Source organism: Sus scrofa, chromosome 8 (assembly GCF_000003025.6).
Source record: "Sus scrofa isolate TJ Tabasco breed Duroc chromosome 8, Sscrofa11.1, whole genome shotgun sequence".
Taxonomy (NCBI): domain Eukaryota; kingdom Metazoa; phylum Chordata; class Mammalia; order Artiodactyla; family Suidae; genus Sus; species Sus scrofa.
Genome location: NC_010450.4, coordinates 20,333,868 through 20,359,391, shown reverse-complemented (window position 1 = coordinate 20,359,391; position 25,524 = coordinate 20,333,868). Strand labels below are relative to the sequence as shown.

At 38.8% G+C, this 25,524-nt stretch overlaps 1 protein-coding gene across 1 annotated transcript in view; it reads right to left on the bottom strand.

The window, feature by feature from the left end:
- The window catches only part of TBC1D19 (TBC1 domain family member 19), a 115,142-nt gene that overhangs the window by 10,533 nt on the left and 79,085 nt on the right, over positions 1-25,524 (bottom strand). The window contains 5 exon segments of the mRNA XM_013978566.2: positions 1,844-1,935; positions 4,254-4,363; positions 6,832-6,864; positions 19,610-19,654; positions 23,704-23,788. Of these exon segments, the coding sequence (XP_013834020.2) occupies positions 1,844-1,935; positions 4,254-4,363; positions 6,832-6,864; positions 19,610-19,654; positions 23,704-23,788 (365 nt within the window).

Here is a 25,524-nt window from a genome sequence, read left to right as displayed (position 1 = left end):
TGTCTCAGATTAATTATCTAAATTTCACTTTAAGCAAGTAGAAATACAAGAGCTGAATAAAGCTACAGCGAGCATATAGAAGGAAATAAATAAAAGAGCACAAATCAATGACATTGAAAATAGAAAAACAGAAAATCAACAAAACCAAAACCTGATTCTTTCAAAGAAGAATAAAATTAATAAACTTCAGCCAGACTAATTCAGAAAGAGAGAGACAAGATACAAATATCAATCTCAGAAATGAGAGAGATAATGCCACTCTGATTATACAATTAAGGAATATTGTGAATAACTTTATGTCCATATATATTATAACTTAGATAAAATGCACAAAATACTCAAGAAGGAGATAATCTGAAGAGTCCTATATCTGTTAAAAAAAATTAAATTCTAAATTAAAAGCCTTCCAACAGCATAAACATTAATTCATGATAGCCTTTTAATAACTGATTTCTAGCCTGACAATTTAATTTTTATACTTTCTTCAGCATAAGAATTTTGATGTTTATCACAATTCATTGAACTAAATTTATTCCTTTTAATGATTAAAGTGTATAAATAGGCTAGGGAGAAAAATTACTGGGATTGTAGTTTCTAGCAGTAAACTAAATACCTTTACCCTAGTAAAGAAAAGCATAGTTATATTCAAATGTTCATTTCACAATAGTAAAAAAAGAGGTCAGTTTACCACAAACTTAAGAAAAAAAAAAGACTTACATGTAATATAAACTATTTATATTTTTAAAGGCTACAAAAGAAAGAGTGTCAGGTATAATCAATGGATGACATAAAATGTTGTTGTATAAATGGTATTTCTGAGATCTAGGATGTCTGAAATTCAATGGTGCTTTATAGAATGGAGATATATATACATTTGAATATATCCACTATATATATATGTTATATATATATGCATATATATGCATATATTCAATCTTCAAACAACTCTAAGAAGTAGGAATTCTCTTGCTTTTAAAGATAAAGGAATTGAATTATCTTGGCTTAAAGAAAGACACTGAGGCTTAGATAAACTGAATAACTTTACCAGGATTATACAGTTTAGTAGAGACAGAATTTGAATCTGGGTCTGTCTCTTAAGCCCACCCGCTCATTCATTCATTCATCCATCTGCTATGGATTCAGGTGAGGAGAAGACAAGTATGAAACTGCTCTATTTCCCATTAATTCCTTTTGTGGTTGCAAAGTTAGTGCTCTCTTCAAATATGCCCTTATTTAGGAGAAAATGTTACACAGACAGGAAGACAGTAACAAAACACTGATAAATCATTTCGAAATCTCTGTTGTCTTAGATATTGTTAATTAAAAAAGAGAGAAGAGAACCAATAAAAATGAAGTCCACGTACTCTATATACTCACCAATAACTCATACTGAAGTAAATGAACAAATATTCAAGCTTTTGGAAGGAAAAATCAGTGTACCACCATCGGTAGGTAATTAATCTAGTTTGCTTTAATGGAAGACAGCAAACTTTAATCTATATGATTTTCATAAGTTGTTTTCTGATAAATTTGATTTTAGTATTGTCACAATTCTCAGGTGGTATTTGCTTCCACAAATTTTTGCATCCGTTTGGCCAACATCTTTCATTATGGATAGAAATTAGTTCTTTTGGTGATTCTTGTACCAAGCACAAGTATCCTAGCAAATATAAATTTATTAGGATTTTGGTAAGTCTTCCAAGGATTTCTGGCACCATGTTGAGTCATAATTTACTGTTTGATAATTACTGTTTTATTGGGGAAACTGATAGTTTAATTTATCTGAAAAATTACTGAATCTTTCTGGTGTCAACTTATTCTCCAATTAGAGAAAAATACTCACGGTTGAGCCCCAATTTCTCGTAGATGATAAAAGAGTTGGGGGAGATAAGTTTGAAGAAGCGTTTCGAACAGCAGACAGAGTGACACAATACCCTGGATATAATAATAAATCACAAGAGAAGTGCATAATTTAGGATTTAAAAATGAAGTTGGCCAACACATCATTCAAATGGAAATGAGAAAAAATTATCAATATAAATATTTTTATATTGTTTAAGAGCCCCAAACAGGAAATGCACTAATGATCTTTAACATTCCGTTTAAAGATAAATTTTATCTGCTTTTATGGACACTCACTCCTAGAGATACTCTGAGGAGCCTTCGTTCTTAACAATAGGCTTCCCACGTAGCCTGGCGTGTAGCAATCCTCATGTTTTTCAAAGAAAACATCATTTTATAGAAAACCTGCTTCGCTGAATGCCATGTATTATCACTTAGGCCCAGCAAAATTAGTTTTTTCTGGATGCATTCCAGTTTCCAGGTATTTCTCTGGTGCTACAGCCACACCCTTGACTTTCTCCCTCCATACGTCCCTTCGCTTCCAGCTGCCTCACCCATCAGGGAAAATATTTCCTGCTTTTTTCACCCTTTCGTTGAAATCTATCCCCAGGGAAACACTATTGCTGACTGCTTGAAATTTGCGTCAGGAAGTTACCAAACAAGAATGTTTGATTACTTAGCATAAGGATAACTTTTTAAAACTGAAATCTACTTTTTAAGAAGGGCATTATTTGTAGAGGACAAGCAGATGGTTTTTCAAGTTCATTTATTACTTGACAACTCCGAATAAAATCTTTCTTGCAGCTCAGCATTCCTCAGGGCTGATCTTTGTAGGGAAGTTTAATCCTCTTTTTGAGTTTCCAAAGAAATAAGGCTGTCATGATTCCAAGTTCAGTCTGGCTGCAAGCCAGAAAAGGAGATGACCGCCTGTAAGTCTTTTATTTCACTGAATAAGGAAGGGGCAGAGGCAGGGCTGCCGCAATCGATTTGCAGGGCTGCAAAATGCAGGGCTGCAAAAGGACACATAAGGAGCCTAGCGACAGAGAAGGAGTATCTAAAGTTCCTCGGTGGCCAGCTTCAGCGGCCTGCACAGGAAAAACACCACAGCTATCTACCGGGCAGCCAGTTAAAAGCTTTTTTTTTTTTTTTAACTCCGAAGCATAAAATGGGACTGAATATGAGAGTAAGAAATCTGAGGCTACGAAGGAGCCATTAGAAAAGAGAATTATTAATATATTTCTGGTTATTCTAGATTATGAATGCAGTATAGGTGCTAAATCAATTAGTCTCAGAGAGAAGAAACCCAAGATAATTGGCACTACTTCATTTGCTCACCCAAGACATCCTGGATTTCTGTTATTTGCCAACTTTTCACCAGCAATGTATGAGAGCAATAGTGGAGACAGGGAAGGTGGAACAGCAATACACAGGATTAAAATGGGGAGATGACGAAAAGCTATCAAGTTTAGTAGCAGTGACAGAGTCTCCTCTTTCAGGAAACTTGGTAGCCTTGACACATTCTTTTTTTTTTTTTTTTCGTTTTTGGCCAAGCCCCAGGGTAGGTGGAATTCCTGGGCCAGGGATCGAACCCAGGCCACAGCAGCAACCCAAGCTGCTGCGGTGACAACACCAGATCCCTAACCTGCTGCACCACAAGAGAACTCTGACACATTCCAATTTTTAATGTTTCTTCTGGAGAGTCAGTTAAGTTACCCAAAGGAGGCCCAAAGACAGATACAGTAAAACTGAAATAAAACAAACACTGCTTTTACTCAGACTAAGGGGGGAGTGGGGGTGGGGAGGGAAGGAAAGATAGGATAAAGGACCTGCCCAAATAAAACAGATACAAATATTTAACCCCCGATATGTTTCTCCTTGAATTTCATGTTAAGAAACCATCTACTGAATAAACACAAAAAATGTAGTTTGATAACTGATAATTAGCCTAATGTGATACTGAACAATGTGACAAACAGATGTTTAATTTTCATCAACAAAGAAAATGATGATGATGATGACCACCACCACCACGATAAACACAGCAGCCATTTATCTACCAAACACCTGCCAGGAGCCCAGTACCCCCAGGGTGCTCCTCTCTATAGCACCACGGAAACTTACTACTAACTTCAGTTCAGAGAGGAGGAAACCAGTGTTGAAAGAAGCTTTGTCAAAGAAAATAATTCAGACACTGCTATGTTTTTTCTTTTAATATATAAAAGATAATTTCAATGCCAATTGATAAAGGACTTTTTCCTCCCTATTACTAAAGCTACTTAAATACCAATTTCTTCCCTTTCATTTATTCTACAGAAAAGCGTTGCTTGACATCACAAATTAACATTTGTTTTTCTTAAGGAAAGAAAGAACAGATTAGAGTCTGGTTTGATTCATTTTTTTAATGAACTTACAGAAGGATGAGAAGAGATGGAATGAAGTCTGAAGAAAAAACGCACATACATCTCACGGAATATCTGATACAGTTTGGAAGGTTCATGGTATAGAAAACAAAGTGGAGCAACTGAAAGAACAAAAAAAAATTAATTGATAATATTGCAGAACTACTAAAATTTTAAAAATAAGTTCATAAAATATGAAAGAATAAAGAAATACTTTATAGTAATAATATTCATTCACAGACAAGTTTAAAATCATATATATATTCTTTTTTCATGTTGAAAAGGGAATATATGCACATGTAAAAATTGAGTTATTAAAAATTAAAAAGAAAGGAGTAAATTATAAACTATTATAATCTCACTAGTAGAATAAGAATGAAACAGTAGGACTGTATAGGGATATTAAAAATTTTGAATAACTTAAAAACTACATAGAGTCAAGTCTCCTTTTTTTTTTTTAGTTGAAGTAATAAGAAAATGACAATCAGGCAATTCATTTTTACTTTGTTCCACAAAGGATCTTTCAAAATTTTTAATTTTTGAAGTCAGGGAAGTAAAATATGATTTATGACTAGCTTTTAGAATGATGGTCTTCAACTAACTGAATTTGAAAATTAAAATTGTAATTAACAGTTTAGGCTATCAGTTTATATTGGCATATTTCAATATATATTTAGACAGTTTTCTTTTTTTTTTTGCCATTTCTTGGGCCGCTCCCATGGCACATGGAGGTTCCCATGCTAGGGGTCCAATCGGAGCTGTAGCTGCCAGCCTACACCAGAGCCACAGAAACTCGGGATCTGAGCTGCATCTGTGACCTAAATACTGCACTCTAAGAACTTATGAAATCATAATATACTACACATACAACTTCATTAATCTACATAAATGGGAGAGAAGACAGGCCAGCTGAAATCAGAGAAATTTTTCATATATTTTTAAAGAGACAAGTGTTATAATTTTAAAGGAATACAGTAACTAAAGCAAAAGTGGCCCAGTTCTATTCAGAGTTTCTTGGGATCAGTTGTGATTATTCCATCTACTGGTTCTAAATAAGTGATTGCTGCTCTAAAGTACCTGTGGATGTTTACCATATTTTTCTAAAACAGCATCAACTCTATATCAAACATTTTGCATCATCTATTTCCTTGGTGAACATTGCCCCTCCAGTGTACAAATTACTCTATTAAAAGGACCAGAAATATGAATCAGCAGCAGACAATGATGGCTTTTGCACCCTGAAAATAGTTAGAAGGTTTAAACTTTCCTGCCGTCATTAACTATCCTTCAAGTTGCTCATGTACACCTTTTAAAAACTATTCACTTCAAAAATGCTTACAGTTGGGGAGTTCCCGTAGTGGCACGGTGGTTAATGAGTCCGACTAAGAACCATGAGATTGCGGGTTCGGTCGCTGCTCTTGCTCAGTGGGTTAAGGATCCGGCGTTGCCGTGAGCTGTGGTGTAGGTTGCAGACGCGGCTCGGATCCCGCGTTGTTGTGGCTCTGGCGTAGGCTCCGATTGGACCCCTAGCCTGGGAACCTCCATATGCCGCGGGAGTGGCCCAAAAAAGCAAAAAGACAAAAAGACAAAAAAAAAAAAAAAAAAAAAGCTTACACTTGGAATTATTAGAACGGAAGGTTAAAAGGGCTAACATTTTTCTTCTTAAAGGTAAAATTTATATTCTTAATCTTTAGGTTTTCCATTTTCTCTGTTGCTCCAGAGAATTAAGTACAGCACGCTGTAATTCAAGCCCACGGCCAACACCACCAAAAGCAGCATAATGCAAAATGTCTCGGTACTTTGAGTTCTTTTCCCTGTATGCTGGTTTTAAAAGTTTTATATCATGTCATGTACCGTTACTGCTTAATGTTGAACACTTGAGGTTTTTTTTTTTAAACAAAGAAAAGGGTTAATTTATTGCTGATTCTTTTTATAAAAGTATTAAGGTTTTTCTATTTAGTCTAAAGGTTGGGGAGTAGGAATAGTTGGACAACAATCTTCAACAAGTTCACATGTAATACATGAAAAATTTAAAATTAAGTGGCGTTAAGGTGTAGGGTGTTCTTCCTCTTGCATCTTCGTTACGCTTCCTGTATTCCTCCACGTGAGACCAGAAAGCTCAAACCTGCACATGAGTGTCTCAGGATGACCAGATGTTTCCATGTAACTGTTGCTTGTATACCAGTCAGTCTAGAGAAATTATGAACGCACACTCAGTTGTCCCTCCCTCTGCATCCTTTCTGACCTATTATTTTTTTTTTACATACTTATGAGAACTAGTTCAGGAATTCAAGCAATCTCATTGTTCATCTATTAGAATTAAATATCAATATCAATCTCTAGTTTTCACTGAATTAGAAAATGGGAAACCACAGAACCATTTTCATAGTATGTTCAATTCTAATTTGACAAGCAATTAACATCTGAGCAATTATGATGACCCTTTATTTAAATTTTTTTTAATTGGACATATAAACAGATACCAAACCCAATGCTGAAAAAATGTGGGTGATGTTACACAAAGTGTGACTTTCATGTTTAATTTCCTAAAGTGTAATAAAAACAGTGAATATTTTAAAGCCCAACTTACCATACATTGAAAATCCATGGAAAGGGATTACACCTGAAAAAATAAAAAAGTATTTCTTTTCAATTAGTATACTCACTGAGTTATTAGGTAAACTTTATAGAGGATTAAGACCAAAAATAGAGAGTTTCCTATTTTTGCTACAACTTTGTTCAGCAACGTCAGAAAGACAGTGATGGTAACCAACAAAATGATATGCTTTTTGATATCTTTAGAAAAGCAATATAGACATTTTCAATATATATCTAGTTCTTTCTATTAAGTCGGAAATTAAGACTGTGAATGTGTATTACAAAAAGAGAACGAGGCAGATTACAGAACTAAGTTTAAGAACTAACTGTGATGGTCTCAGAAAGTCAGATTACATCCTTGAAACAACTTCATCCTTTATATCAGAATTCAATCTGTTAAAAGATAAATGAGTATTCAAGGCACATCTTGTAGAGATGCATTCCCTTATAAACTTACCAAGAATTACATCAGAGGATGTGGTTTAGAAAAAATATTGGCAGGAACATGGTACAAATTGAGTGTAATTTTTGGCAAGAGTTATACACAGGTAAAGTACACATTCATTTAAAAGAAATACTCAAAGCTTAACTTGGTGTGCTCAAAATCTTGTCTCATTCTAAGTGAAAAATTAGAACTTGTACAGCTTAGTTTCAAAACAGGAGTTCTGTAATATACACTACCATATATCTAACCCTGTACTAAATCAGGTGGCAAGCAGAGAAGAAAGCTGAGTTTACTTTTTTGAAAAATAGTATAGAAATACTTTATTCGTTTGCCATGTTCAGAGGCAAACACTTAGTGCTGGCAGAGACTTTACAGGTCATCTAGGTTAAGTTCTAATAAGTGATTGTTCAGTCTCAGTCTCAAAGACATCCAGCAGTACAGGGCACATTATCCCCAATACAACTGACTACAATTCTGAACAGGTTTAACTTAGGGGGAGTTATTTCTCATCCTGACCCAAACTCTGGATCCTTGTAATACCCTTCTGCCACATGGAACAAGCCTGACTTCTCTTCTATGAAAACTTTCAGAAATATATATATTTGTCTTTTTAGGGCTGCACCCCCAGCATATGGAGGTCCCCAGGCAAGGGGTCGAACTGGAGCTATAACTGCCGGCCTACATCCCAGCTACAGCAACATGGGATCTGAGCCCCATCTGTGACCTACACCCCAGCTCACGGCAACACCGGATCCTTAACCCACTGAGCGAGGCCAGGGATTGAACCCACATCCTCATGGTTCCTAGTCGGGTTCGTTAACCACTGAGTCTCGAAAGGAACTGTCAGAAATATTTGGAGACAGTGTTCTCTCTAGCACCCTCATCACCATCACCCAGTTGGATTATTTTTTTAATTTGCTTTTATTTTGTTTTGCCCGGAGACTCTGAGTTTCTTCACCAGTTCCTCAGATGAAGTGGTCCTGAATAGCTCCTCTGTTCTACTCTTGCTCTGGACAAGCTGTGGTTTACTACAGTCCTTAGAGTTAGGTGACAAAAGCCCCTAAGCATTTTTCCTCCCTACACCCCTTCTCCCAGCTAAAGTACGGTGCACTTGTGCAGGTGTTTCTGACCTCAGTAAGGGACTGTATTCTTATCTCTAGTGCATTTCTTCTTTGGAGAACCATTCCAATTTGAGATAATCCTGGATTCTTATCCTGTTATCTAATGTCCTCCCAATTCTTCCTGGGTCTGCATTGCTGAGAGGTTTGATAACTGCACTATCTATGTCTTCATCTAGAGCATTATACAAATGCCAAGACAGAGCAAGGACAGGCCTTATCTCTAGAGACCACCTTTCCTATTGCTGAGTAATTCACTGATCAGCACCCTATTGCGGTAAGTGAAGAGCACAGGCCAGGTGTCAGACAGACTGGGTTGGATGCATCTAGCTCTCTTGTTTAAGAACTTTAGGTAAGTTTCTCAACTGCTCTAACTTGCAGTTTCCTCATCGTGTAAATCAGAGATAATGCCAGAACTACATAAACGATTAAATGAGATAATGACAGTAGTTTAGCCATTAATAAATAAATAGCTTAAGCCCATAATAAAAGTTAATTATTGATACTATTATTCACAAATTAGCTCATATTTCTTTGTTGGTTCTAGCAGTAATTTTATCCAAAAAAAAAAAAAAAAAAGAGAGAGAGAGAGAATGAGGAAAATCCAATATTATTCTGAGCTAGTATGCCAGGCCAAACACCTTTAGGATTTTATGCATTACTCTTAAACTTCACAGACTAGAATTCCCAGAATCTACCTTTTCCCATTTTCCCCTAGTCTTTGAGAACACACCGCAGATGCATGTGGTCCAACTCTGTGTGAATCCCTTGTTGTTTATCTGTTGTTTGTCCACGTCCTTGCTTATCTGTTTGATTCGCCACCTTGTGCTTCTAGATCTTCCCTCCTCTTCAGGAGCTTCACACCCAACTGCAGAGCTCCTTCCCGTCGCTGGGCGGCTGATGCCACCAACATGAACTCTCACTGGTCTATTTTGTACCCCGACTGTTTCTCACTTCATCTGCTTTCTCATGTCCCTTGAGGTAAGTCTTCGAAAAAAGACAGTTCCTTACTTTTTTGTTTTTCCCCCAGAGCTACCATCTTCAACTATGTTCTGAACCCTGTTTCCCTGACTTTCTCTCAGAGAGGCTATGGTCAGATCTGTGGCTTATCTATTTGCAGCCTGTGAACTAAGAATGGATTTTACATTTTTTGAAAGATTATTAAACAACAACAACAACAACAAAGAGGAATATGTGGGAGAGACTATGTGGCCAGCAAAATTTAAAATATTTGCTATCTGGCCCCTTACAGGAACAGGTTGTCAGCCTTGGCTTTGGAATCCTGTCCCACCAGTTTTCTTCCCCCTCCTTGTATGTGTATCACTCAACAGAGCAGTGGGCCTCTGCTGGGTACCAGACACTGTTCTGAGATCTGGAGCTTAGTTTTTCTTGGGGGCAGAAAAAGCATGATAAAATAAGTGAATTATGTCAGGCAGTGATAAGTGCCAGGAAGAAAAATAATGGAGGGAAGGGGCATAGAAGGGACAAGCCCTGGGAGGGAGGACGCCATTGAAGTCGTGGAGGCCGGAGTCGCCTGATCAGGGAGGGGTGACTTGGAAGCCCTGGGCTTCACGAGGCGACGGTCAGGAATGGGGCTGAGTTTCCTGGTCGGTGGCCTGAAGGCGGAGGGTGGTGGCGTCAGCTCTCACTGCTGCCAGTGGGGAGCAGGGGGAGCAGTGGGGAGGTCCCATCCAGGAGCATCTCTCTCCAGGGTCTCCTATGTCACTGCAACCTTCCCGCCGAAGACACCAGAAATACCCTCACTAGTAATAATAACCACCACGAAGAGGAGGAGGAGCACTCGCCCATTTTCTTCCCTGGGCCTTATTTCCCATCCAACACATCTCTGCTCTCTCTCCTTCCCCTGAGGCCAAGCTTAATTTTAAAAAACTATCTCAATTAACTCCCCTTACTTCCTCCTTCCATACCCCTAACTCCTTATAAACTGGTTTCCACTTCCCTCACCCCAACCTCCCAGTGCTGAATCCAGGAGTCTCCTCTCGGTACGTCTCCTGGGCCCCCAGCAACTGATAGTTCCTTCGCAATCAGGCAATGAGGACGCTGTGCAGATCCGCCCGGCCCCGGAAACTTCTGTTGCCCAGTGTTTGTTTCTTTCTTTTAGGTTGTGTTTTGGGCTCGTTCTCTCTCTGCCCACTCCTCAAATACAGCTGCTTCCCAAGACTCTATTTGTTTTCTCTCTCCTTCCACCAGTATTCTCATTACTAATCTGCAACTCAAACAGTAAAAGCCCCATTTCCTGGCCTCTGTCTGGCCTCTCTAGTTCTGGGAACAGCTCTTCACCTCCCTAGGCTTCAAGAAGAAAGCTTTGAGTCATCTTTGCTCTTGAGTTCTCCCTCAGCCCTTACACCTAAATGTGACTGTGGCCTTTCCTGGCCCTTTAGGGTAAAGAACGCTTAACTCTTCAGGATGTGACCACAATCTAACATTGGCAGCTTCATTTTTCTCCCCTGCCCCACAAGCACCAGTCCAACCCTGCCCACCTGACTGCTGACTGCCCCTTCAGCCTCTGGGGCTTTCGACAAGGGCTATAGGCAACTCTCCTACACTGCTGGCCCTGTCCCAGCCCCACCTTCTGAGAGTATAAACAATACTCCTCCTAGAAAGATCTCCCGGCAGCCCCGGACTCCCCACCCCAGTCATTCACTAACTGGTACCCTGGTATCAGCTGACTTGCCCTGGGTGATTGAGGGACCCCTTCTCCTCTGTGTGCCTAGACAATTCTGTCCAATTCTGGCTCCACCTGTGTACACTTAGGTCACTTATTAACCTGTTTGCTCATCCAGTAGTCTCCTAGACCAAGGCCAGGGGCCTTGGAGTCAGGGCCCTGCTCTGCCCTCCTCTGACTATATCCTTCGCCCAGAGTCCATGTCCTTCCTTTCAGAACACAGCACAGATACCCAAGACTCGGAGCCTCTAGCCAGCTCTCAGGGTCTGCATGGCCTCTTTGGTACCTTCCTGATGGGTACTATCTTCAGGATGGAGAGGTGACCAAGCGTGGCTATCAGAGGAATATGTGAACAGAGCTTGGACTGGCAGCCTAGTGAGTCCATGTGCATGAAGTCTATCCAGGTGTGGGCTGGGCCCATGGATGAGAATGTGGTGGAGATACCACAAGCTAGGGATTACAGAGGGGTCTAAGAATCCTGAATTTGAACCTGGCCTTCCAGATTGTTATAAAGGTATTTTTTTCAAGACAAGAAAACAAAATAGACTTTACTTATCTGTTCGTTAGTCTGATTTATAACTTCTAAAAATCTAGATTTATAGTAGATGGGCTTCCAATTGCACTCTTGCCCTAGACCCTGCAAAAGTTAGGAACATCTTTAAAATGAGGACAACACTGTCACATATAAAAGGAGGATGTGCCTTCATATATAGAATGAGGACAACACTGTCATCTATAAAATGAGGACAATACCAATGAGGTTGTGGATTAAGGATTAAGTAAGATGATGGATGCTATGCGCCTAGCATAAAACTTGATGCAAAGTCAGTACTTAACTAATGATGTTTTCCTCCTCTTATTATACTGCATTAGAGTCATTTTTGTTTTTCTCTCTTCCAATGGAATAAACCAAATGACTACAAAAACTATTCCTTATTTACCTCTATATCCAGAGACAAATTTAGTGCCCACAATAGGTACTCGTACGAAATGATTGTGGAATGAATATGTAAAGCACTAGAGAATCTACCTCTATCATTCTTCAATCATTCACTCCTCCCGACTCCCTACTGATAAACTCTTACCTATGGTCCTGCAAGAACTTCCCTTCCCCAAACTCTCTGCCCCCCAACCAAATTTCATAATGGTTCAGATTATCTTCTAAAAATGTTGATGAAACCAAGAAAAACGCCTCTACATCCATCGAGGATTTTACACTGACCATTCATCCATCCACCAAATATTTGCTGAGTTCCTATTCATCCAATTAACCAATGGTTAAAAACATACTCTCTATCCTCTGAAGATATTAAAATGAATATGACACTCATCTTTTTCTATCTTCCCTGAGGCTTCATTTTATTCCCTTTACTGATTATAAACTTTTAACAGATAGTTTTCGAAGTTCATCTTTTTCTAACAATGTTGACATATGAAAGAAAAACTGAGAGACAGATAATTTCAAAATAGAAGACATATTTTGATACTTTACAGAAATGTAAGTACATATTACATTTTTCTAAATACTAAATCTCAAAGCAGATTGCTGATACAAAACCCCTATATTCTTACAGCAAAAATACATTTTCCTTCCTCTATTAAGTACTGCAGAAACATTTGAACAGTAAGTTAAGGTAGTCAGAAATGAAGACCTTACTATTACTGTTTTCATCTTCTACAAATATTAACTATGTCCTAAGTGTAAGAATACCCTAGTCAGGACAAAGCGCTTTTCATTAGGAAGCTTAGAGTGAATGAATTAGTGAACTGCTAAATAGCAAAAAGGGATTCATGTGTTAAGATGACTCAGGGTTAATCACACTTTCACCACATTTACCCCAGGTTCTGAAATCTATAGCTGCCCGATAAGCAGTCAGGTTGTAAGCCATTTGAGGCAAGGGCCACAACTCATACTGTGCATTATTTTCAGTATCTAGTATAGTATCTTCTACAAGTAAGATGGTCAATTTATGTTGTTAATGATGGCAATTTGAGCATTTATAAATATAATCAAGGCTTAAAAATAAAATATTAAAGTATGATATTCACTTATGAATAAGTAAGTAACATATAGAGCAGCAGGCTCTTGATAACTCAGTGTTGAAATTACAAATAGCCCGCAAAGTCATAAGGACATAAATTTGAATTCTGTGTGTCTCCAGGAAAGTTACCAACACTCTCTGAGTCCCTATTTTCATTTTTGAAAATGGAGGTAAATAATACTAACTTCACTGGGTTGTACTAAAGCAGTGGTGAGTTAATGTATTTAAAGCATACCAGTATAATATTTAGTACACAGCAGATGCTCACTAGCTATGGCTATTTTATGTTCTCAGAAGGGAGAATACCACATTTAAATACCAGCTTAAACCTAAGAAAATCTTTTTTTTTTTTGCTTAGCATCAAATAAGGGTTCACTTAATCGAGATTATTCATGGCTTAAGGTTCCAAAAAAGGGTACATAGTCCACTCCATTGAAGAAGGACAGTCAGATTCTGGCAAATAAACGTGGGAGACACAAGAAGCAAAGAAGAATTCACTGATACTCTAGGACACATACCACCTAAAACATGTCTTTGATCTCAGAGGTTGTCATGTTCTTGGTCAGTTTTTCAAAATTCCTTCCTTTTCTCCGCCCACTTCCGTCTCTCAAGGATCAAGTTTCGTGCAGCTGGCCATCATCCAAGAGTGAACTTCTAACAGGGATCAGGATGCTTGGGACACCGTCTCTTATCTGGCCTCAGTTCTACAAGTCTGCTTGGAGTGGTTATTTTAAGATCCCAGCCTACCTTTAATCTAACTGAGGAAACTTTAAAATATTAACTGCCTACTCTATTCAATAGAAATAACTTTATAAAGTAATGATTTAATGGACCTTTGACTTAGCTCGGAACGGTAAACATCATCAACAAAAATAAATCTTGAACTAGGGGAGATATAAATAGTAAACATGACTCAGAAAATACCCCAAATATTATTAACATGCTTTGCACTTACTAAATATTTTCCCTACATTTCCCCACTGTCTCTATTAATACTTGGCATTTATAGTTGTACCATAACTCTCACATCTGATTCACTTTATCATCATTCCAAGTGAAAGTAAATTTTACACTCTTTCATCAGAGATTACTTAGTAGAGTTTATTTAATTCGTTTGATGAAATAATCATTTCCTCTGTTTATTCTCATTCCACATGTAGCCTACAGGTCAGTAAGTGTTGGGATGAGGACAATGGTCAAACTGTTTTCTAGCTATTTCTGTTATCTTTCTGAATTATAATTTCAGAATATAACTTTGTTACTTTATTTTAGCAGTTAAAATTTCCCCAAACATCAGAACATAATCATTGTTAAATATCAATCTAAAAATCACGTTAAATAGAATTTTAATTGGTTTTTCAATTTATGTCTAAAGTTATACATGAAATGAATTTTGGATTATGAGATGTTTTGAATTTATCTAATTAATACAGATAACAAAGTACATTGCTATTTATCAACCTGACACTTGCAGATTTAAAATGATATATTTTTGTTATTTCTTCCAAAAGCCTCTCGTAATCTTTGTGGTGAAGGGCTGTCATGTGCTGTACAATGTTTAGCAGTATCTCTGGCCTCATAATACGTCCTCCCCTCGGACAACCAAAAGTGTCTTCAGACATCGCCAAATGTCGTAGGGGGTGGGGTGGGGGTGGAATTGCTCTTATTGGAGAACCACTGCTCTAGAGTCCTAAAACTCCTCTCCCTAATGTTCACTAGCAATTACTTATTTTGTCCTATGGGAAACAAACGGCATGAGCAAATATGACGGTTTTTTAAAAAGTCTCAGTCAGATCCATGTATATTTTTCCTAAAAGTCTTACCTCCTTGCTTCTATTCTTGCTCCTCTATAGTCTTCTACATCCATTCCCTCACTTATCTGCTCACTCATTCAATAATGTTTCCTGAGCAGTGACTTTGTGCCATGTATGAGTCTAGGTGCCAGATATGTTAGTCATCAAAACTATTAAGGTCCTTATTCTACTGGAGCTTACCTTAGCGTGACACTTTTATTCTACATAGTAGTCAGGATGATCTTTTAAAAATATTAATTAGGAATTCGAGGAAAGACGTCACTGAGAAGAGTGAGGTAGAAAACTCTAAAACTTCATCCCTCCACGAGAGCAATGGTTAAGCTGACTAGAAGTGTTAGAATCAACTTAAAAAAAAGAAAAATCTGGAATCTAATAAAGAACTTACAGCAACCAAGGAAATAAAGTTGCTGTTGAATTCTGGAAAAAGAAGATTGTGGTATTTTAATCTACCTTACCACCACCCCTCACTCTCCAGTTTGGTGGTTATAAAGACATGTACCCACATTCCTGGTTCAGCCTTCTGATGCCAGAGAGGACAAATGGATCTTGAACCAATAATTTGTAGTTGTATGTTTTGACCTGTCTAGTAGCTACCTGAGGGATGGGGCTGAAGTGGCCAGCCAGGTTATATTTATCAAAAGCATTTAAAAGCAAATATATTAGCCTTAGTCCCCTGGGGCAGTGAGAGATAACAGCTGGGGCAAGGAGTAGACAAACTGAAAAGGCTTGGAAGGAAGAGACTGGGAAGCATATGTATAGAGAGACAAAGGCTTTGAAAAGCTCCTCTGTAATCAGGGGAATCTAGAAAAGACCTGAGACCTTCAGCTTTCACTCTTGCCTGACTTCTGGGCTCTTTGCAAATAAGAAATGAAGGCTAAGGTAGAGCCTTAAATGCCTGGCTAAGCCTTGAAGGAGTACCCCTATCCAGAGCCTATCAACAAAGACTGGGAGAGTTTTCTTCTTTCTTTCTTTCTTTCTTTCTTTTCTTTTCTTTTCTTTTCTTTTCTTTTCTTTCTTTCTTTTTCTTTTTTGCTTTTTAGGACCACACCGGCAACATATGAAAGTTCCCAGGCTAGGGGTTGAATCGGAGCTGTAGCTGTTGGCCTATACCACAGCAACAGCAATGCAGGGTCCAAGCCATGTCTGTGACCTACTCCACAGCTCACAGCAATGCCGGATCCTTAATCCACTGATCCAGGCCAGAGGTCAAACCTGCATCCTCATGGACACTACTTGGATTCACTTCTGCTGCACCACAATGGGAATTCCAGAATTTTCTTTCTTTTTTTGGTTTCAGTCATTTAAGGAAATCTCTGTCAAATCACTAACTGATTATGACTTCAAGGGGTATTCAATACAAAAAAAGGTGATCTTTACAAAAGTAGTTAAGAAAACTCACTAAACAAACAACTACGAACCACAACAAGCAATAACTACAAATTCTTGGTGGGGGGGATAGAAATCTGATATTCAGAGCTACCACCTTATAATACTCAAGATACCTAGTTACCAACAACAAAAACTACTATGCATGCAAAGAAATAAGAAAGAATGATCTATTCACAGGAAAATAAGACATTAGAAACTGCACCTAAGGAAGCCCAGATGTTGGACTTAATATATGAAACTTTAGATCAACGGTCTCCCTGCCTGACCTGGCCTCTGTCTACCTCTCCTATCTCACCTTGTACCAATTTATATTCTGCTCACTGTCATCAGCCATTCTGGCCGTCTTTTTGTTCTTCTCAAGGATGTTCCTCCTTAAGCCTTCAAACGGGGTCTATGTTCCCTTTGGAGTGCTCGCCTCCTCCTTGTTTGCATGACTCACTCTGTGTATTCTAGGCTCTGTTCATGTTCCAGTTGAAAAACAGGACAGGTAATAGAAGAGAATGTTGCCTTGAGTAAAGAGTAAAGGGACAGTGGACTGACTGTTCCTTGTCTCTTTATTTTTTTCCTATTTCCTGATCCTTATATAAATTTAAAAAGTTACATGACAATTAAGTTCCTGGGGACACATGTAACAAAGGCTACACATAAATACTAAAATTAAAGTATCTAATCTAGTTCAAATTAATACTTATTAAGGTTCTATTACAGCTAGATACTGGAGAAACAAAAATGAACAATATGGTCCTGAACCTCAAGAGGCTTGCAATCCAGAGGGGTATAGAGCATAAACAAAGAAGGCCAAGATGATATAATAAGAGACACCAAATGTTTTCACACTGGGTACTATGAGAGCCTAGAGAAAGGGCCTAAACTTAGCCTAAACTGGGGATACAGGGAAAGTTTCCTGAAAAGGATCACGCCTGAACTGCGCCTGGAAGACGGCCAGGTAAGATAAGGTTGAATGGGCTACTGCAAGCATGGGAACAGGAGAGGGAACAAGGTAGGAAGCAGCAGAGTGCTTCTGAGAAAGTATGTAGCTGTGTTTCTGTAAAGAACTAATAATTTGATATCACTGTGACTTAAAACAGTGAGATGGGAAACAGTGAGAAACAGAGCTCTGAGTTAACTGCGCGGAGGTCAAGGTCAAGAGAGGACATCTTATGCTATGCCAAGAGGCTTGGACATTGTTATAAAGAGATGCGGGGAGCTATTATGAAAAATTTAAGGAGGAAGATGGCAATTTTCAGATTTTGCTTTTAGATGGATAACTGAGATGGCATTGTAAAAGACAGAACAGAGCTAGAAAAGACTGGAGGAAGAGAGAACACTTAGGTGTCTGTTGCAATTAATAACCTGGAGATAGGAAAGCCTGAACGTGGGCAAGGTAGTAGTTATAGTGAGGTAGAGAGGATCCCAGATATATTTTGAAGATAAAACTGGATGATGGGTGAAGGGGGTCCAAGACCGAAGAGAATCAAGGATGACTACCAGGTTTTAAGCCTTAATCTACTGGCTAAATGAGAGTACAATGAACTGAGAGAAATAGGACAGTATTTGCTCTTTTGGTACCATTTTATTTTTTAAATTTAATTTTTGTCTTTTTTGGATCTGTTTAGGATTTAATATCTTCAGGATAAACCGGAAGATTAATATACAAGGATGCTCATTATAATATATTCACACATCAGAAAACCGGAAAATGCTAGAACCTAACAATACATTTAAGGAGTTACACCAACCCACTTTTAGATGCAGATATAATGCAAGCCACTGGAAAATCATGTTTTGGAAGTATGGCACGATAAATACTTTACAATATATTGAGAAATAAACAGGTTGTAAATAGTTTGCACCATATGATGACAAATTTGCAAAAAAATCTGCAATTGTGTGTATACTGTGAAATGGAAATAAACGATAAACACTAAAAAGTTAACTCTAGTTATTGCTGAACATGGGTTACAGATGATTTTAACTTCTTTTTATTATTCTTCCATATTCTCCAAATTTTGTACAGTGAGCATGCAGTACATTTAAAATCAGTGAATATATGTCATGAAAATGCCTAGATTTTCTGAAAAATAGTTCCTCCATTATTGCTGAGTCCTGGGTCATATTTGGGTGCTTTCGTTCTTTTCTTTTTTAAATAGAAGGCATATGAAGATTAATTACTTCAGGTTGAGATGTTAAATTTGAGTTAAATCCTGCAGAAGTCAGAATGGAAGATATAAATTTTAGAGTGGTTAACAAATAGAACCAAGAGAGCGGATAAGAAATCCTAGGAAAAGGTGTGAAAAGAAGAGCAGCAGAATAACGGTAGGGTGGGACACTGGAACACCAGTGCTTAAAGAAGGGCAGAGGAGGCTGCCCTGTGAAATAACTTGGGACACCACACTGAGAGGTACAAAGAGAGAACAGGGCCGTGAAAGCCAAGGAGAAGTTTCACATGGGCTGGTCAATAAAGACGCTAAACACAACTTGTAATGACTGTATTTTTTGAGCACTCACTACACTGTGCTGTTTCATGCAGTGCGTCTTCTTTCATCTGTTATTCATATGCTATAGATGACGAATCTGAAGTTCAGCGAAGACACAGAACTTACCCAAGGTCATAGGGTGAGCTGGCAGAACTGGGCTCTGAACCCAGGTCTGCAGGATTACAAAGCCCATGTTCTTAACTCTGCTGGAGTAAAAGAACTTTCTTCAGGATACAGCTCACTATTGTCACGATAAGGACTGCTATATATTGCTTTTCCAAGAAGCACATCTTAAAAGCTGTCTAATAATCTCCAAGAATATTTAATATCTAAGAGATCATTATACATTGGATCACTTTAATCAAAATATACTATTTTGGTGATATATTCTTTCAAGTCTTTTTAATTCATAATTACTACACTTGCCAAATCATGAGAACAATGTGGTGCAAAACAAGGCAATCCACTCATGAGAGCCCTGCTCCAATAAAGCCAAAAGGAAGTCCCGGATGGACTAGGGAGTGTCCTTCAGAGGAAAGACAGCCACCCTGGACACCTGAGTCTACTCAGCTTTCTCACAAATGCTAACACTGGTCTCAAGGAAAATCAGAAAGAACATGTATAGTTTAGCATAAACTCACCACAAACGTGGAAAAATTAATTAGAATCATTATTCTATAGAAGGTTTACTTTAGATGATAAAGTATCCATTTAAAGATAGAGAAAGAAAGTCACATTCCTTTTATAAAGCTGTAATTTTCTCATTTCCCACTAGAGGAAGCAATAGCATTACTCTCACCATTTGGTGGATAAAAGACAGCATATTCTTCTAGTCCTAGTTTTCCTGTAAGAGAAAACAAGAAAGAGTGTCAATATGATTAAATAAAATAGAAAAAGCTTTAAAAATTAATTTTGTGAATGTACAAATAATTAATGGAATTTTAAAAATTACTATAGTACAATGTTCTTTCATTTCATCTTATGATGTGGAATTAATTTGAAAATATGCCAGCCAATCTTCTGGTATTAGCAAATCCTTTCATCAAGTAAAGTTAATAATATAAACTTAAGTACAAGGCAAGAGATACAAAATAATTAAAAAACAAAGATTTTCAAGCTCTGTAAGCACTTGGTTCCCAGGCTTGGGGTTGAATCGGAGCTGTAGCTGCGGCCCTAGGCCACAGCCACAGCAACGCTGGATCCGAGCCAAGTGTGCGACATACACCACAGCATGTTGATCCTTAACCCACAGAGCGAGGCCAGGGATTGAACCTTCAACCTCATGGTTCCCTAGTTGGATTTGCTTCTGCTGTGCCACAACGGGAACTCCGAGCAGCATCTACTTTTAAGCACAGAACTGTTGTGCTAATTATAAATAATTCTATTCTGTTCCATTCTATTCTCTTCATTAAAGTGAGTCTTATGGCTTTGCAATGCCTCATTAGTCTATATTTTTATGGAATTGCTTCTTGGCCTTTTGGCTAAGATCGAGTGTACATTTTTATGGAATGTGCTGAAGATTAAATGTCTTTAACTGTATGGCAGTAATACTTTCTGAATACCTAAACAGTTGATGTGGTTGGAAAATGAGATTGAATGTTAAAAATCAAGATTGTCTCAGAAAATTAAAGATATTCACCATTAAATGTTTGAGGGAGTTTTAAAAAGTTTTTCCTCACACTTTTAAAGGTCTGAGTGTTTTCCTAACTTCCACTAAAGTTGGAAAAAGTAGGCGACTTTTATCTTGACCATTTTTCTTTCTTTTTTTTTTTTTTGTCTTTTTGCCTTTTTCAGGGCCGCTCTCGCGGTATATGGAGGTTCCCAGGCTAGGGGTCCAATCGGAGCTGTAGCCACTGGCCTACGCCAGAGCCACAGCAACACGGGATCTGAGCCGCGTCTGCAGCCTACACCACAGCTCACGGCAACGCCGGATCGTTAACCCACTGAGCAAGGGCAGGGACCGAACCTGCTACCTCATGGTTCCTAGTCGGATTCGTTAACCACTGCGCCACGACGGGAACTCCTATCTTGACCATTTTTCTAACACTGCTGGGTCTCCTGAAAAGTCACTGTGTTTTTGCACTTGGCTTTAAGGTAAGATTTTTAATTTAAAAATTGGGGGGGTATTTCTTGTTGGGAATGGTGGTGCAGAGAGGAAGAACTGCATGAGCAGTTTAGTTTAGGGTGGAGACCGCAGGACTGGTTCTGTGAGTAAGGAGAGAAGGCAGTGATGGATGGATGGGTAGGGGAGCAGGAATGGACGGATGGATGGATGGATGATGGAGAATATCTGCTGGGGCTCAGATACCGCACTACATGCCAAGAGGCAAACAGAGTAGATATACAATACAGTCCTTGAACCAGGTAGCTCATAATCCGGATTAAAAGAAGAAACAATAAGATACGTTTGCTAAATTTTCAGCACAGGATTTAAGCATTTTAGAGGTTTAGAGGAGAAGGAAACTGACGATGGATTGGTGGGCGTGGGGAGTGTGAGGTGGTCTCTGCCCGTGGTCCCTGACACAAGGCTCCTGAAATCCTTGTAATTTCCTGAGTGATAAGGGCAGTGGGAGCATCTTTTGCTCTGCTGGAGTGACTCTGAGTAGGCTCCTGGATGGGGGCTCTTCACCAGAAAGACCAAGCCATGACTAGTAGCTTGGAATTTCCAGTCCCATCCCCCTTATTTCAGAGGGGCTGGAAAGGAAGTTTAATAACTGATTGTGCCTATGTGAGGAAGACTCCATAAAATCCCAAAAGTAGGGGGTTTGAAGAGCTTCCAGCAGGGCAAACACATCAACACTGGGAGGATGATGTACCCCAATCCCAAGGGGACAGAAGCTCCTGTGCTCATGACCCTCCCAGATCCAGCCTTATGTACCTCTTCATCTGGCTGTTCATCTGTATTATCATATCCTTTAATAAACTGGTAAATGTAAGTACACATTTCCCTGAGTTCTGTGAGTCACCCTAGCAATTTAATCAAACCCAAGAAGCAGACTGTTGGAACCTCCAATCTGCAGCAGCACAGGTGATAACCTAGGTTTGCGACTGGTATCGAAGAGTGTGTAGGGGGTGTGAGGGGACTGAGTCCTTAACCTGTAGCATCTGACACCATGTCTAGGTAGGCAGTGTTAGAACATGGTTAAATTGTAGGATCTCCAGTTGGTGTCAAAACTTTCTTGTTACTGTGGACAAACACCTCCACGTGTCTGACCAAAAGTGTCAGAAGTGAAGGGTTTTGTGTGAGTAGTAAAATAAGCACACAGGAGAGAAACACAGTAGGAAAGAACAAGGTTTTTCCCTGCTTAGAAGGAAATAACCTGAGTTTTCTGATACAAGTGAGATATAGGCTAGTTCTTCAAGAAGCTATGCTCTCTCGGATGGAGGAGTGGGAATATATAGAGGCTTAGAATGAATATGGGGTAACGAATATAGAATTAACAGGGAACCAAAGTTAACTAGGTTAAAAGGATCAACTGATTTAGGGCTTTAAAATATTGCTGAATTTAGAGGTGAATCCATTAGATAATTAAGTTCAACAGTCAGTTTTTTGTCAGATGATGTTAAAGAAACAAACAAGCAAACCAAAGGTTTCTATCAGTTGAGTGTAGAAGTTGGGGGCGGGATCCCCCAACTTAGGGTAGGGTTATAGCAATCAGACAGACTCAGGAGATACAGGAGAAACAGGACAAACAGCTTCACTCCTTATGGGAACAGCAAAACGACCGCACACAATAGGCTTATAAGCTTTCAGCATGGGTGTTCACTACTTAATAAAAAGGAGAAATCAGGTAAAAGATTTTAGCTGAAATTAGCTCGTGTCATGTGATAGCAGGATAGTGAAATAGCATTATCTCATAGGCAGCCAGTGATAAAGAGAAGAAAACTCTAAAGCAGAAATTAAAGAGCTAATAGCATATAAATTATCAAATTTTAAGAGTGGTGTAACATTTTATGGAGTTCCCATCGTGGCGCAGTGGTTGACGAATCCGACTAGGAACCATGAGGTTGCAGGTTCGGTCCCTGCCCTTGCTCAGTGGGTTGATGATCCGGCGTTGCCATGAGCTGTGGTGTAGGTTGCAGACGCGGCTCGGATGCCGCGTTGCTGTGGCTCTGGTGTAGGCCGGCGGCTACAGCTCCGATTGGACCCCTAGCCTGGGAACCTCCATGTGCCGCAGGAGCGGCCCAAAGAAATAGCAAAAAGACAAAAAAAAAAAAAGACAAAAAAAAAAAAAAAAAAAAAAAAAGAGTGGTGTAACATTTTAAAAGAAGGAACAGGAATTCCCATCGTGGCGCAGTGGTTAATGAATCCGACTAGGAACCATGAGGTTGTGGGTTCGATCCCTGGCCTTGCTCAGTGGGTTAAGGATCCGGCCCTGCTGTGAGCTGTGGTGTATGTCACAGACGCGGCTTGGATCTGGCGTTGCTGTGGCTCTGACGTAGGCCGGCAGCTGTAGCTCCGATTAGACTCCTAGCCTGGGGGAAACCTCCATATGCCTCGGGTGCGGCCCTAAAAAGGACCAAAAAAAAAAAAAAAAAGAAGAAATAAAGAAGGCAAAAAAGAAAAAGCTAATTCAGTTGATAAACTCATTGTTAGACGGGGGAAATAAAAGTCAACAGCTATGGCAAAAAGAGCAAAAGAGTAGAGAGCAATCAGGAAAGATGAAGGTAACTAAATGCTGTTTTTGGAAATCACTTTCCTGTGATTTGTGATAAGTTGCTTGGGCACTGATTGAAGTGGCAGTGAAAGGATGGTTACAACAACCTGAGAGAAATTATACTAAATAATTTACAACAGAAATTTTGACAACACCAATATGTGCTATAAAATAAAGTCTTGGCACGATTATGTAAGTATTAAAGACTATTTCCTTTACGTTACTAAAATTTTACCTCTTATGTAGGATTTCGGCGGTGAAGCACTGTTGTATGCAAAGTGACTCAACACAGATGTATCTCGTGAAAAACAAAGTAATACCTGGGTACAACACGGGAGAAAACAAACAGTTAAGCACTGTTTTATAACAGGTAATTCATTGCTACTTTTGCTTGAGAGGCACTGAGGTGGCCTCTCCAGTTCAGTACTGTGCCTCTCAATGCGAAGAGTGCCCTCTACTGGTACACTGATGGTAGTGTTACAGTGGATATCGAGTGTCAACAAATTCTTCCAAAGACATTTCGCTGTTAATCACCTAAACCTTGAACAGCAGAAAATGCAAGTTACTACCAGTTGTTTCTTTTAGTGTATTTTTTTTTTCTGGAAAAGAGAACCAGCTGGGAGAAACTTAAAAAGACAAAAAATGTAGAGGCGGGGAGGAGGGGAAACCTAGATAACTACAGTGGCATAGAGCAATTTGAGAAGTACAGGAAACTGGAATAAGGCTCATTGCTGGGATGCAGCAGGTGGCAGGTGGGCATGTCAGGGTGGGAGGGAAGACAACTCCTGGTATCTAAAAGGGATTAGCAGCAGCAGGACAAGTGTCAGCCCCAATACAAGTTATAAGCTGATCGTCCTGACCAGCAGGTAGAGTGTGGCAACCCTACCTGGAGATGAAAATAGATAGGGCAGAAAGTTAAAATCAAAGATGTCCAGTAGAACAACAAGGTACTACTATATAGCACAGGAAGCTATATCAAATCTCCTGGATAAACTGTGATAGAAAAGAATATAAAAAATGTGTATATATAATGGGTGTATATATATATATTCACATATACACAAATATGTATTTGTATAACTGAGCCACTTTGCTGTACAGCAGGAATTGGAACAACATTGTTAATCAAATATAACTTTAAAAATTTTTTAAAAAGCAAAAAATTAAAAAAAAAACCTCCAAAGATATCTAGTAGGAGGTATTGGATTGTTGACAGCAGCCTGAGATTTGGGGGCAGGGAGAAATCCCCTGGAGGCAATTAGTGACAGGAAATCTGGGTCCTGGTTTTAGGAGACCCGGGATTCAAAAGATGGTACCAAGGGAATTTGGCAATAACAGAAAAGGCAGAAGTCCAGTTAATAGAACCAGGGCACAAAGTCAGGGCTGGACTAACGGCAGGAGCAAATGGAGAGAACTACAGGTTCAAGACACAAGAAAGGGGCCCAGCTTTAGAAAAAGGAGAGATATTGGAGACTGGGCACCCGTCAGAACCAATGGTAGGATATGTACCAACCACTGCCACTGATTTATTTTTATATTTCAAAAGACTAGGCAAGTAATACATGTTTAATGTAAAAACAGAAATAAAGATACTCAAAAGAAGAAAAAAATACCCACAATCCAACCAGTGCTAATATCTGATCTATGTCCTTTCAGACTGTTCTTATACATACATAACATAAACTTTTCAAGCAGGATTATACATACTGTTCTATATGCTTATTTTCTCTCAATATTACAAAATAAGTGCTTTCTATTCACATTTTTAATGCTGCAGATTATTTCACTACATGAAGGAAAACAGTTTTTTTTAACCTGTCTTTTACTGTTGAACATTTAATTATCTCCACTTTTCCCCAGCTACAGTGTTACAGTAACCTTCCTTACAGCTAAGTAGTTATGTACACCTCAATTTAAATTTCTAAAACTGGACTAGCTGTCTGACCAAAGTGATAGGCATTTTATATCTAAAACTTTTGATACATATTGCCAAACTGGCCTCCAGAAAGGTTATGGTTTTGCTTTCAACAAAGACAGCAGTAAGATATTGTATATT